The sequence below is a fragment of the Poecilia reticulata genome, linkage group LG22, assembly GCF_000633615.1.
Source record: "Poecilia reticulata strain Guanapo linkage group LG22, Guppy_female_1.0+MT, whole genome shotgun sequence".
In the NCBI taxonomy this organism is placed as follows: Eukaryota; Metazoa; Chordata; class Actinopteri; order Cyprinodontiformes; family Poeciliidae; genus Poecilia; species Poecilia reticulata.
Window position 1 is genome coordinate 11,671,454 of NC_024352.1, and position 15,634 is coordinate 11,687,087.

Genomic DNA, 15,634 nt, shown 5'->3' on the forward strand with positions numbered 1-15,634 from the left:
ATATATATATAAAAACACCTGAGTCTGGAGGTTACTCATCAGCAGGTGGCAGCACACTTCATGAAATACTTGTTTGAGAGCTGAGTTGTTAAAAAGAGTCTTGGCATCTTCGCATTTTCTCTTTGCGCGCGAACACATTAGTCTCAGTCTGAAGACAAACTCCTTCAACCTTTCAACCAAAGTGTTTTATTTTGGCTCGACGACGATAATGAAATTCCTACCCAGCTTTTCTGGAATGACCTTGAGATTTATTTGCTGAAACAAGACAAACGAGAGACGGAACAGAACCAGTGCTTTGAAGCAGTTTGGCTTCGGTTATCCCTACCGGACCCGACCTTGGGGTGGTGTAGTCATCACTTTGTGTTGGCTGCTGTTCATCACACTGGCGACGGGTGCCTTTCAGGGTCAGATATTGTACACTGTAAATAATTGTTCTCAGCAGCGCTTTACAGCAACCAGTCACACGCCGTAGTAGTGGATGCCGGTGTTCGGTTCGAGTGCGCTTCGCGGAGCTTATTGCAAATGTGCCTGTGAGCCGTCGAGTCACATCGCTTGCTCAGCGGCCCAGTTGTGGCCCCCGTGGTCTTTGGGGAGCTGTTGCAGTTGGTGTCCGAGGGCACTGCTTGACTTCTGGCTGAGTGAGCAGACAGCTGCTGGGGGAGCCAGGCGTCAACTTGTCTGCACATTTCTTGATAAGACTTTTTTTTTTAAAAGAAATTCAGTTGGATATGAAAGACTTGATGTAGATATGTGGCGTTTAAAGCTGCAGTGTTTCTGCTGGTTATTGGACAAAAGAAGCTCAATACATGCGAGCTAGACTTGTTTTTAGGCAACGGAAGTGGCTGAAATTGTTCGGTTATGATTATTTTACTTTTTTTTTTTTTTTGGAGCAGCTCTGAATATATTTGAATACATTCACACATGATAAAAGTTGATAATCTATGTTCTATTGAAAAATTGCCTTTCTTTGTTTAAGCACATTTAGCTCGTGGAGGGGTCAGTGAGCGTTACTCAGCCTTGAGTGTCCCAAATATTTGCCTCCCTTACAACTACTATGAAATTAAGTCTTTTTTTTTTCTTTTTTTTGTAATCCACAATGTATAAAGTGGATCAAAGTGTCTTGGAATTGAATAATCCACATGAGAAACGTAACACATTTATCTTGGGCACTTTTAAAAATGGGAAAGTGAACAATCAAATAAGGCAGACCCAAGTTGATTTTTTACTCTTGGGTGGTTTCAATAAAATAGCATATTTCATAAGCATCTATCGAGACAGAGTAATTAATTAAAACCATTGAAAAAATGTGATGAACAAGAGTGGAAAAGGGATGCCGTAAAAGTTCAAAATGAAATACAGAGATTTCATCAAATGTAGAGGACACTGCATCTTCTCTCCATCACTGTAGGTTTCATACCCTTGGAGCTCCATCTTTGAACATGTTATTATGATTATTCATGTTTTGCATTCTTTTCCAATCATCTTCTTTGACTTGACTGCTTTGCATATGATGCTTAGCTTCCCTCAACCCATCTTGCTGTATTCAACCCTGTAATGATGACTTTATGTACCTCCATAAACCGGAGTACAGCTGTTAGGGTTTCAAGCACATCCTCATCCTTGACACCAAAAAGTTGCGTTGAGTATATAGCCTTGCTGAGAAAAAACCCTTCATCTGTATGGTGGCAAGAAGCAAGTGGGGCCCCACATAATCACCCATCAGGCACCAGACAGCACCAACTGGACCGGGCCACGTGGCTTTGCCTTTCACCCTTTCTTTTGGAGGACCAGCTGTGGTCTGAGCGTGGCGAGTGTCAAACCCAGTGATGCTGCTGCTATAAATATGAGTCATTGAGTGGATGGAGCGTGAGTTAGTGACAGCTGTATGCTGGACCAAGGACACGCTATCTTGGCACCATTGCAGGGAGACGGTCCAAATAAGGTCAACACAGTACGAGAGATTGCCACATACTTTTATTACGATTTTAGTGTATTTAATATGGCCTTATTGTATTTACAACCAGATGTAAACAAAGAAGTGGGAAGTTTTGTCAAACTTCTGTGGTGCTCATCCATATCATTTCATCCATATCATGGATGAAATGATATGAATGAGCATTAGCTCGAAGTGACTTTTTTTTGGTCAGAACAACTGATTGTTGTGGGGAAACTAAAAGTGCTCTGTTGTAAAGTGCCTGTAATTCGTCACAGTAGCAAATGACCACGAAAAACAGCAACATTGTTATTCATAACCCTAAAATTCCTTCATATAGACGCAATTTCTGGTCTGGTACTGACCAACATTGTTGCTCTGATGTGTACAGGCATGGGTCTCCACTTTCATCCCACAACATAATAACCATGGAAGCTTGTTTGTAATCTATTGCTTTAAGTCATTTCTCCTGACTTTGTCCACCTCACTGAATAAAAAACCATATAAATATATATATTTAAAAAAAACCCTCTTATTTCAAGCCACCCTTTGCTATTGCTACTTTGGTCTTTGGTGGACATTACATTATGTATCGATTTGGTGTCTGAAATGTAACACCACTACTAATGGACGACTGCCTTTTTTTTTTTCTCATACTGAAATTAATATAACTATCATGAGCAACATCTATGAACACCACTGAAACAGAAAAGTTGCAAAAATCATGCTTATATGTCCTTTGAAATATTGTCTCAGATTTTCTGAAAGTCAAAAGAATGGCTCCTCCAAACGTTAAGTGGATGATAACAATATGCATGTGTAAGCCAGGGGGGCAAACTAACAATGCGTATGTGTGTGTGTGTGTGTATACTGTCTGTACACAAGCGTGCGTGTGGACGTGTTTGTGTGCCCTTTTCAAAGTGTGACCACCTGTCCTTTGTTAAGAAATAAATAAATAAACACTGGCCCCACCAGCTGTCCCTGGCAGTCCGTCCCTGCAGAGGTCAAGGGCTCCCACCGCTGGCCTTGTTGAGGTGGTGGACACTTACAACTTTCCTCTCAACTTCTCTCAAGTACCTCTAAACACAAACACACACATACACAGGAACACACAAAAAGAACCAGGCTTTGAGCCTTGGAGAGGAATGTTTTATTACTCCGTCGAGTTACACTGCACATATCCCAGCTCGTCACCCTGCAGCTAAGCCCCATCACATGGCCCCTGCTTTCCATGTGAATGTGTTGGTTCATAAGAAATGCACACAGGCAGGAAGTTTAAGCCCCGGATCCCTGAAGGCAGATGTGAGATGTTTGGTGCCGGTGAGCGCTCTGAGGCCCGCTGCCACTGTGGCTGCTTACAGTAACATTGAGAAGGGCCCTTATTTACAGTGCCGTAAGCTGGCTGAGGCCGTTGGGGTGGCTGTGAATGATCTTGGGAGGACATTGTTTTCTTTATGTTGGAGCTGGCTGGCTAGCGCCGCCGTGTCGTCTGTTTGTGCATAAAGTACGTGCTGGGGAGCTGCGCCAGACAATAGCCCGGCTGAGCTACTACCCACGCACACAATAGAGCAGTGGGATGAGGCCGTGGTTTTTTGGGGGGCCGTGGGGGCGGGCAGTTCTGGGCGAGCTGGATGTGGCTCTTGTCTATGTGGCGTTCCCAGAGTGTGGGTGAGCTGGGATTTGGGGGAGGGTGGTGGGAACCCGAGCACATCCCGATTGGGATCACGTAGCAAAGCAGCTGGATTTCTTTCATGGTGCAGCAGGGAAATAATTAAAAGTCCTTCATATTGAAAATGTTCAGTGAATTGGCATGAATCTCCTTAATTAGACACACATTTGGCTTGAGTGTGTTTACACACAAATAATGTGTGTAATCAAGTCGCGTTTTGGTAAAAACTAAATAGCAATCAAGTGGGTTTGTTATGGAGGTTTTATCTCTTCTTCGGTATATTGGAAACAGGTCAGAAACAATAGGAGCTCGTCTTGAAACAGCTCTGTCCTTGAGGTCAGTTTACGCTTTCAGACAGATAGGGCCTGTAAGACCTGAAGTACTGTCACACTGTTGTCTCTGTACACACTGCAGCACTCCATACACACAGCAACCACTAGTGTGTCAGACAAAGACTTCTCATTGGCATACGATGACACCCACCTGTATTTGCACCCATAGTGAAAATGTGTAAAAAGCCTTCAAATAAATTCATCTTTTACTGCAGTAGCATAATCTTGAATTACTTTGGTTTTTTTAATCCAGTGGAGTACATTTATTCAGTGGGCAGAAAGTTTAGTGTCAAGATTTTCTTTTTTTATGAAACCTTCACTGGGATAGAAATATGACAGCAGAAAAGGCACATCTCTTTTAGAAAAAAAAAATTATTTCCTGCTTCCTGGAGAACTGCAGCCAAGTGTGGAGTTTTTAAGTGATACTAGAAAGAAGACTCTTCTCTCCAACCAGCACAAACAAAACATCCTCTGGGAATTTACCTGGAATGGTTTGCTAGAGGAGACTAAGAGATTTTTAGCAAAAAAATTGTGAATATGTGAAAAGGCTCCTCATTCTCTTGGTTAAATATGGAGGATATGTGAAGCTGTGGGCCCGTTTCTCTTCTATGTGAACTTTGTTAAACTGCTTTATGAATCATTAAAATAGTAAAGCATTTTAAATTAATATCAGGTGGACTGCCAGAAAACTAAAAATGAGTCGTCTTTAGGCCTTTCAATTGAATATTTATCTACAAGTCTCCAGACTAATATAACAACTAAGAAACAAGCTAAAAAGACATGAGAGAGGACTCTGGATTGTGATAAGAGAAACAAAAATTCCCTATCTGCGTAAGCTCTGACACACATATTTCTTGTGAAATGTTATGGTAGAAAATCTGCTTTGTTGTTTTTTTATTCAAAGTTAGTTGATAATCAGCTGGTGTGAAACTGCTTAAAAAGGGAACCAGGGGGTGGGGAAACAAAAAGATTGCCACACAAACAGATAAAGTTGTTCCATTTAATTCTATGTAGAATCTCAATAAAAGACCTAAATCAAGATTGTCACATTTTCACAGCACACACACACAGTCACACTCCAAAAACAAAAGCCCAAACAGAGAAAAATGCACAATTAAAGATCAAAGTAAAATTGTCTCAGTATCTAAGCAATGCCAATTCTGCACAAAGATTGTCCTCTAAATCTCTACACTGCTAACACTGAAGCAACTGCTTGCTAGAAAATATACTTTCATTTAAAAAATTATATTAGATTCTAATGGCACTTCTAAAAAGTCTATTGAAAATGTATGTGTTCGACATGTAGAAGTGATTTTTTTTTTCCACATATGAGCCAAATTAAAACCAAGAACAAAATGTCGTACAGGAAGCATATGAAATAATAAATATTTTTCATGATTATTCACAGTTGTAACCTGCGGAGGACACAATTCCAGTGATTTGCTTTCGATTTGAAAGAGCATACAGCATGAGGGGCAAACGTAGCCCTGTTTCGAGAAGAAAAAGAAAAAAAGTCTGTGTTTCACATTCAACAGTGACATAAAAATAAAAATACAAATGAAACAGATTAATTTCCAGTAGTATTGGCTTAAAAAAAAAATCAACACAAAGGTGTTTGACTTCAATTTAACACAACCACAGCTAATTTATTCACAAAATTTCAACCCCCTTGGTTTAATCTCTCACAATACATCACTAATGAATGCTTTTTAGTTTTGCCCAAACATTTTATCTAAAACAAAAACAACAACTTAAATATCTTAATATCAGCAGGAAATTGTTTCTGTAAGGCAAAACAAAAAATAGAAATGAAAAAGTTTTCTCCAGATGCAGCACCGATTCGTGTGTCTACAAGGCACATTTGGTGATCATCCTGGAGGTATAAATAAAAACAGCAAACAAAATCAAGATTTTTTTCTCATTTTTTACGTGTTAGTTATTCTACCACTGTACATTAGAGGATCAGAAAAGTTCCTTTAAAAAAAAGAAAGAAAATCTACATTCCTTTGTGCTCCATTTCAAATGAACTTTACCAGCACTTATCAGAAGTGATGTGTGTGAAAAGGAGTGTTTTTATTTCATTCAAGCATCACTGCTGGGTTTGAATCGGGTGGAAGAACCACAGACTCTTGCAATTCCAAGCAAAATTCTCCTCCTTATTCATTGTAAGAAAAAAAATATCAATAGCCGTTTCTGAATTCATTTGATTTTTTCTAAAGACCAGAAAAAAAAAAAATTTAATCAGGGAACAATGGACATTTTTCTACCAAATGCTTTGAAGCCTTCAAACAATGCACCTGTTTACTGTCCGCCTTTGCTAAATACATTTCTCACATTCCACCGGTTTCATTCAACTCAGAAAAAGTGCAAAAAGAGGCTCGAAGTGCCTTTTCTCCCCATAGCTTCGGAGAGCAGAGAGATACACAATGATCCCTTGAGAACTACCTGGAATTGGAAGAGAGAGGTGAAGGAGGCGGGTGTAGGGGGGACAATGCCTGTATTGTCTGGTTTCTATAGGTAGCCAGTAGTGTATTGGTGCAGCTGTGCTTGTGAACAACTGTTTCACCTGTCAGAGCAGATGTCTGAGCACTACTAAATGATTTGTAGCTAGAAGGTGGAGCTCAATAGATCCCCTGGACGTGGAGAAGGAAACAAACTCTGAAAAATATGCGTCAACTCACACACTTTCTGATATGGGGGGAAAAGAACAAACCCATTTGATAAATATAATATATATTTACATTAAATACACAAGTAGTAAGAAATAGCAGCCTAGACAATAGTGTTGAAATTATATGCATGCTAAAAAGAAGTGCTTCTCTGTGTTCCATGTGAGATATATGGAAAAAACTCTGGAGAGATTTTCCAAAACATTATATATTAAAATACGATTACAGTAAGTTGATTTGCACAGAGAAAAAAAAGGAAAAAACAAAACAAACCGACAAACCCAACACCAGTTAATGTGTACCAACATCGCTAGGCAAAACAACAAAAAACAAACACCTAAAAGTAAACCCTGAACCAAGTCCAACTAATAAATAAGTTCTGATCAAGTCTTTTCAGGACAGATTAGATGAATATTTTGAACTTTTAGTGCTACTCCCAAGTTAAGAATCCATAACAGCACCTATGCATAAACAAACAGAAACATTTCCTGCCCATAAAGAGACAAAGGCTTCATCAGTAGTAACTTAGACACATACAGAGGTGCAAAACAAGGAGAAAATTCAGTAGAAGCAGCTAAATGGCAAATGTTTGATGCTTTCTAAATTTGATTCTGCACCATAGGTGTACCTTTTGTATCATACCAAAAAAAATAAATAACAAGGTCTTTTACCAGCCAAATAACTGACCCAACTGAGTCAATAAACCAAACCAGATTTATTTAAGAACATATTGCCTTTTTTCAATGACTGGTAATGCTTTTGGATCATTTTTTAAAAAGACACTTGTTATTACTTGGCATTTGAAGATAATCCACGTTTTTTTAAAGGCTTCAACAGTTTAAAAAATAAAAGCATAGCAACATGTGCTAATTTAGGAAGGACACTAGATTAAACATTAGGAATTTCATTAGGCAACAGTGTTACAAACATTAGTTTAATACCTTTCTAGAGATGCACTGATCAATATGTCAGAGCTGAAAATCAGGCAATTTCCCTTGATCAGATCGGAGAGTTGAAAATCAGTTTTCCCCCTTATTTATTAAATGGATATAAACCAAGAACATTTTTGGTCTGTCCTGTTTTTGCATACATAAACAAGACAGACTAACTGATTTGTGATTATTTTTGAGCAGAGGATTTAACTCGCAGCATTAATTAAAAAAAAGAGAATTTCTACCATAAAATATCTTTGATGGATAGATTATATTCAGTCTCTGATGATGACAATTTAAATTACTACAGATGCACCGATCCATTTGGGCCAGAGCCAGATATCAGAAACGATAGCTGGCCCTGATTTGCTCAAATTTGTAATAAACATGTCAAACATTGAAAAAAAACACTTTTTTTTTTGCAATTCATCACATGCATTAAAACTAAAAAAACATTACAGGCAGTTTGTGGTCTATGATGTCCTAGTATGAGAAAAACAGGGTAGACGAGCCATTTTTGGCTAGGTTATGCAGATAATCTTGCTGTTGTCTGCTGCCTACAAATAGAGAAACTACTCTAATTAAATATTTTTGTTGGATGGATTATATTTAGTGTCTAAAGATGATTTAAATCGCTAGCGACAAACCAATCAATCGCTAGTTGAAAGAGGCCAGTCTCCCCAGTCTTTTCTGACTGGTGGTTAGCAGGTCAAATAATGTGCTTTTTTCCCCTGCTTAATAAATGCAACTAAAAGTGTTCTATGTTTGTAAATGCATTAAAAGCATTTGCTTTGGTGCACTTTGTTCAGTTTAATTCAGAGAAAAATACAGATGGTTAGGACTATATGCTTTGATAAAAAAAATATGCATATTTGGGATATTCGTATAATACTCAATGTTCTTGTACTTCATGGGTATTATAGTCCGGAATGATAAAAAATAGCTATCAAGAATCAATATCGGCAGACCTTGTGGGAAAACTGAAATCAGTATTGATCAAGAGACTCGTGATCGGTGCATCTCTGCTACTTTTCATCTCTGTTCCATCTATAAAGTAGCAAATGTAAGGCCAATCCACCTAGATGTGTTCAAAACTAAAGGAGCTGGAAATTTAATCCATCAAAAAGGCAAAAGAATACATATGATGACCTGCATGCTTCTTTTCTTACAACATAAAAACTTCATTTCCAAAACTAAACAGTAAAAACTCAAACTTCCAGTAGTTAAACTTCATTCATTTGTGTTTATGCTTCATGACAGCATAAGGGCTACAAAAAGCCCCAAATAAATAATAAAATAAAGTAGGCGCTCCAAAAGGAAATCATATATTGCTACTCACGGACGGTTCTCATCTCCCATGTGCACAAACAAAACTCATTCTCTTTCTCTCTTGACGATTGTGTGTAAGCATTGCGTATTGCCAAAAGGATTTGAACCTTTCAGCAAATAAACTCAACAGATTGACAATAAACAAGACAGAAAATATCAAGTGCATCATCTGATTTGTTGAACTCTCTGACACAGATCCAGTAATCTCAGCAGCCTCTCACACAGTCCAGCACAAGAAACAGCTCCAGTTTGAAAGTTGCTACATCTTTATAAACTTAAGATATGTCTTTAAAAAACTGCCAACTTGCGTATAAGAACAGCAAAAATGTAGTAGTAATCAGTGTATGAAAGGACATTCTGTCTGATATGGCACTGGTGAGAGGTGTTTTATCCAATGGCAAGAGTTTTGACAAGGCCACAGTGAAACTTCCTGATGTGGCGGTAAAGGTCCCCGGACTGGGTGAAGCGCCGCTCACACCACTTACAGGCGTGAGGCTTCTCGCGCGTGTGGACCACCGCGTGCCGGCTCAGGTTGTGGGAGTACTGGAAGCTCTTGCCACACTGGCCGCAGGTGAAAGGCTTCTCGCCAGAGTGGGTGCGCTCGTGGCGTTTCAGGGTGTACATGCACGAGAAGGTCTTGTTGCACTGCATGCACGTGGGGACGGAACCGTCCGGGGACAGCTTGGAGCGGGCGCCGTCCTTCTCGCGGAAGTGCGAACTGAGGTGCAGCTGCAGCACGTGGGGGCTGAGGAAGACTTTGCTGCAGAGGGGACACACGCACACCTGTTGCCCCGGAGGTAGAAGCACCCCGCTGGAGGTGGAGATGTCGGAGGAGGCCAGGTCGTCCTCTTCCTCTTCCTCGCTGTTCCCCAGTAGCCCGCCCCTCCTGTCCGGCTCGCTGCCTGGGGCGCCCTCCCGCCTCCCGCATGCCTCCCCCTCCTCGTCCATCAGGTCTTCCTCCTTTGAGAGCAGGGCGGCTGTAGCACCGTTGTTGCCTGGGAAGAGGGCAGCGAACCCTGTCACCACTGAGCTCCTGGCACTATTCCCAAAGCGCTGGCTCTCAGGGCTCATCGGCTCACTGTCCTCCTGCTCTGACAGCAAGTCGTGTTCGTCTTTAACAAGTGGCTCAGTGCCCTGCTGCTGGCTGTCGAGGGCCAGCTGTCCCGAGACGTAGGAGGGGTGTAAGAGATCTCTGCTAGACAGAGGCTTGAAAGACAAATCCAGCGCACAGTCCATGTCATCTGAAGCGCAGGACCTCTGGGACAGCAATACGGTGGAGCTACTGACATCAGCTTTTGTTTTTCCAGCTGTTTGGACGCAGGTCTCGGCCTCCGCTGACATATAATTGACACCTACAAGGTCCGGGGACCTGCCGGAGTGACCGTTCGCCTTCTGCCTGCTCTGCATGGACCTATCACAATCAGTGACAGCCAGCCTGACTTCACTGTTGTCTGTGTCAAAGTCTTCTGCCGGGGGGGCCCTTTGGAGCCCCTGAATGTGTCGCTGAATGAGTTGCTTACAGTGCAGCTCACCATCTGAGGAGTTCTCCCTGTCCACGCAGCCAAGTCCCAGGCCCTCCCCTAACTTCTCATCCAGGGAGGAAAGTTCCTTATCTTTAAGTTTGCCTTTGCAGACTTTCACTATATCATACATGTGGAGGTAGCTGGCTGCGGCCAGAACATCCTCCACGGGCAGCGCGCTAAACTCCAGCTTCCCCTCATACATAAATTCAAGGAGGAGACTGAAAGCCGGAGCTGTCACAATGTCACTGTTGAGATACACAACGTCCCTTTTGTACAGCTGGTCCCTGTAGAAGAGGTGGAAGTACATGCTGCAGGAGGCCAGCACAGCTCTGTGCGCTTTGAACCGAGCCTCCCCGACGAGAACAGTGCAGTCACAGAGGAAGCCTTGGTGACGCTGCTGACTCAGGCATTGCAGCAACTGGCGGCTATGGTCTGGGAACTCCATTCTTCCTTCATAACCTGATGGAAAAACAGGAAAAACAGGATAGTGGATAAACCAAGCGAGGAGCACATAGAGGGCACAGCGCAGAGCTTTAGAGGTAAACATGTAGTGACCTAAAGCACAAAGAATATGAGCAGCGATATGAGCTAAATAGCGCAAAAACAGAGATATTAAATGACTTTATATTACAACAAAAGGCGCACATCCAATGGTAGATTCTGATATGGAAGATATGGCTCCCCACTCAGGGCGTCATTAAACTGGTGATGGCACAAGAGCTAGAAAAAATTATTTTTTATTTTTTTTATTTTGTGAAGTTACGGCAATCTTTAAATCGAGACAGATGTAATAACTGCAATATAAAGATGCGTCAAACCTGGACATAAATATTCTACATTTATAATATTTGAAATTTAGTTTGATTAATGTTCCTAAACACAAAAAAATATATATTCATTTGTCAATTGGAGAAAATAAATTAAAGAGGCACTTGCCCAGGGCATCATTAAAGCATGAATGGCCACCGCTCATACCTTAAGATCTGAACAGAGTTGGACAAAGATGCAAAAAATTCTGGAGCAGAATTTGATCAGATACCCCAATTTCAACTCACTATATGTAATAAACAAATACATAAAACTAAATTCTAATGAGACATGAATAAGATGTAAGTGAAAGTGCTGTAGAGACTAGGGTTTTGCTCTAAATGTGAACGGTATGGATTTATGCAGCATTAACCCAAACTCTATTAAGCCCGGGCAACACAGAAAAACACAGAGTCCTGGTGTTGAAAATGCCATACTATTAAGGTGACATTGTTTGGTGTAGAAATAACTGTGGCTATTATTTAAAAGATATGAAATGGTAAAACAACTCAGATTATGTAAAATATAAAGTTGTTGCATTTTTTTTTGCGAATACCTAAATGGTATTTTGAGGAATCAGTGCTCACTGTGTAGGTCACACACCCTACATTTGATCTGTTCTTGTTTTTTTCATTTTCATAATAGTTATGACGCCCTCTGACACAGCTACATCCTGGGCAAAAGGCCATACTGTCTATATCCAATTCTACAAATGCATATAAATCTAAAAATCTATTTAAATTGTCTTTATAGAGCAGAAATTTGAAATTTTGAGGCATATTTTGTGTGCTCTCAGGGGCCCCCAAAACAGCTGCTTGGTCCGCTCCTAACTTGGACTGGTTTTGAATTTAAAATTCAATATCATTAACTTTGCCCAACTTGAAAGTTAATTATATATTTATATTTTTTAAGTTTTGCGCTCACCCTCCCTTGATTCACGAATTGAACGGACCCCCTCCAAATGATTCCCAAGTGAGTATCCCTGCGCTCAGTGGCGCAACTACACATTATTCAGGTGGATGCAAAAACATAGATCGGCGCCCCCAAACCCCCCCCTCGACCGAGGGACGGGACGTCAGGGTGAAGGAGCGACGCTCACTCAGCACCCCCCCCCCTCCCTCCAAGGCGGCGCGAGGTGAAGGGTAAAACTCGCTACATTTACCTCGTTATGTGCGCGAGGTGAAGGAGCGTAAGGCGCGCATTAGTGTACGGGAAAACATCATCGGCGCGCCGCCCCCTCCAGACGGGGTTTTGGCGCCCCCTCTGGTGCTGCGCCCCTATGCGTTGCATACCCTGCATACCCACTTTTTGCGCCACTGCCTGCGCTTCCACACTCACCGGGGCTTCTCCGTATGTGGAAAAAAAAGCCTTTTACGGGACAACCAAGTGGGAATGCGAGTGGAAGAGCTCGTCCGGGAGGCTGAGGTGAAAAAATAAGAGCGGTGCAGAGTGAGTAAACTGCTGCTCTGCCTGCTAATTACACTGCAAGCTGTGGAGTCAGCTGCTCTGACATCACCGCAATGGAAACGCTACCTCCAGCTGTGCTCCTCTTTATGCCATATGTTAACGCTGGGCAACGCAGTAAAAAAAAAAAAAAAAAGCCCAACAACTTAGGTAAAAAAATAAATAAATGTATTTAAAGCTGCTGCTACATTACGCTGCATTTTAAACTTTTTTAATATCGCAAAACAGCGTTTTAATGAACAGTCAAACACGCGCTGAACTGGAAGCACTTGTTTAAAGAGAATAAAAAGTATTTATAGAAAAGCACCCCGACGCTAAGGTCTTATGATGCAAAATTCTTATTTATGCGCGACTTTGTTTTACAAAGAAGAAAAAGGAGGAGAAAACCGAGCTCCGTGTCCGTACTGGGAGCCTTTTAAACAGCGGAGGAACTCACAAGCAGAAAGCCAACTGCGCTGAACGAAGCCGAGAGGGGGACACTCTTTTTTTTTTAACTTTCGCTTTCTCCGTTTTAAAAGGCACGAAAACAACACCCACTCTTACTTACATGTACTACCGCTCCTATCGTCGTCTTTTTCCTCCCCTTCTACAAGCTCCGGGGTGCTCTCATGATGTACGGCCAGATGTTCGCTTCTTCTTGCCGTTTCTTGAGGCTTCCAGTCCCGACCCTGGGAAGGCAGGCAGGCTGCGCTCACAGCGCTGCTGTGTGTGTGTCAAAGCAGGTTGATAATGGTACAAGTCTCGCGATAGCACTCCGCCACAATAAGTTCTGTACTACTCCGCGAATTCACACAGCGGCAGCAAGTAGCAGAGTACTACACTGGAAGAGGGGAGGGGGCAGAGTACATTTGCTGTCTGCTTAAAACACCTGTCCCACGAACAGAGCTGGCTTTCAGCGTCATAAATCTCTTCAGTGTGTGGCGAACAACTGCAGATAAATGTTTAAAACTAACATATCCTACAAAATTATGTGTTGCCAAAGTAGCCATAACTCTTGAGATTTTTCCACATCATTGTACGTTTTTCAAATGTTTCACTCTTATTTTGCTTTCAGCCCCTTTTACTCTGATATTTTTGGGGCTTTGACACCTCCAAAGGTGTTGTACAAGGCTGCCTTGTTGGACCCTTCTGAATTAATAATTTACCAGATGTGTGCACTAGCTTTCACATGTATGTATACAGTAAATATATTTTTTTAGATATGCAATGAAATGTTCATAGGACATCCTCAAAGTCTGGATCATGTTCAGGATCCAAAATTCATATGAAATAAATTGCCAAAATTGTTAACATTTTAAACAAAGTCATTTTTAACATTTGTGGCTGTTGGGATGTATCTTCATTCATTTTTCAAATCTACACAAAAACAAATCAGTTCAAATCTGGTACATTTTCAGGTTCCACAAACTATTATTCATCTACATTGTCTCTTAGTTGATAAATATAAATAAAACTCCAAAATTGATTGAGGCTTCAGTTTTGTATTTGCTCAGGGAATTCCATGTAGCTCTTTCATTTTCTCAGAAATATTCAGTATCTCCAAAACAGAGTTTAAATTTGATTAGTTTAGCAAGCTTCTCAAAAATGTTGCATGTGGTTTTACATCTGCTTTTGGATGAAAGAAGCTATTTTCTGCCTCAGAGAAGTGATCTCTGTGGTATCTGAACCAATCAAAGAAGCATAAATACCTTATTGTATCATAGCAGGTCAGTAGCCTGTTGTGAACTTCTGGAGGTGTAATCCACTGAGGCAGTTTTGTGTCAAAAAAAATCCCTGGCTCCAAACCAAAATAGTGCTTTTGTTTCTTCAGACAAGACCAGGTTCTGAACCAGATTTATGCTACAAAAGAGCGCTTTTATTAAATCCTTTGAAAAGCAATGAGTAAAACACCATCCTGAGTTTCCTCTGTAATCATTAAGGCAATAGGCGGTGACAATGTGAAGAAACAGGGGCTCGAAGTTGCAGCTGCTCATCTCGTGGCCCCTCTGTCTCCCTTCCTCCCCCCTCTGGCCCTTCTTGTGCTCCCCCAACTGCTTCAGTCACCTTTGCCCCGTGTTCCAGCTGTCGTGCGCTTTGAAAGGGCCATTTGCAGCTCCTCGCAGCCTCCTGACACAGAAGGGAGTAAGCAATGTGAAGGGAGACGGCAGCCACTGGTTGGAAGAGGCCACCAGATAGATTCTTATCCCCTTAGTACTGTATTCCATTTTTAGTCTGGCTGTTACCAGTAGACTATAAGAACAAGACTAAACTTAACAAAAGATGTAAAACTAACAGAGTCCTGATGAATTAAAAGTGAGGGTGTGCAAAAACACAATTTATCATTCAGCACCAAAGCACAGAGACACAGTCACATCCTTCCAGGGGCAGTGATGTGGATAAGAATAGGAGCCTTGGCCCCGTGTTTCTCATACCCTGGCAAACGTAGGCACCCAGCAGAGGAGGGGTGTGTGTGTTCACAGGGCAAGACAAAGCAGTGGTTGTGCCTGGGGACCGTGGCCTCAGCGGAGAGAGGCTCGGCACGGTGAAGTTTCTCACACACTGGAAAAAAAGAAAAAAAAAAAAACGACAGAGAGAGACAGAGAGAGACAGAGAGAACGAGAGTGGGGGAAGCAGGGGACAGCAAGAACACTTCCTGGAGGTTCATTCTTCCTCCCCGCAATCATCAATGGCATTCTCCCCCTGACCCACTCCTCTCCCAGACAAACAAAAGACCCCACATTCCAGTGTAGCCTGACCGGCCAACCAGCCAGCCAGCCACATCTTTCTCTCCGCTGCACCAATGTCTCGTGGTGGCAGTGGGTTGAACTGTGGGTGTCAGTCTGAGAAGGTTTGTGCTTCAGACAAAAAAAAATAAATTGCCTCGCTTAACACCACTTTTTTAAATATACTTTTAGAAAATCAATTTATTTCACAGAACCTGAGTACAGCTGCACCAGATATTCACTTCAGATTTTCTGCACAAAATCTCTACATGCA

The 15,634-nt window shown here is 41.7% G+C and overlaps 1 protein-coding gene across 1 annotated transcript; it reads right to left on the bottom strand.

Moving 5' to 3' along the window:
- Positions 1 to 4,920: 4,920 nt before the first annotated feature.
- Positions 4,921 to 13,424, bottom strand: zbtb42 (zinc finger and BTB domain containing 42). Its single transcript, XM_008399444.2, has 2 exons — positions 13,206 to 13,424; positions 4,921 to 10,846 (listed from the first exon to the last, which is right to left on the bottom strand). The coding sequence occupies exon 2, from the start codon at positions 10,830 to 10,832 to the stop codon at positions 9,252 to 9,254; it is 1,581 nt and encodes a 526-aa protein (XP_008397666.1). The 5' UTR covers positions 10,833 to 10,846; positions 13,206 to 13,424; the 3' UTR covers positions 4,921 to 9,251.
- Positions 13,425 to 15,634: the final 2,210 nt, after the last annotated feature.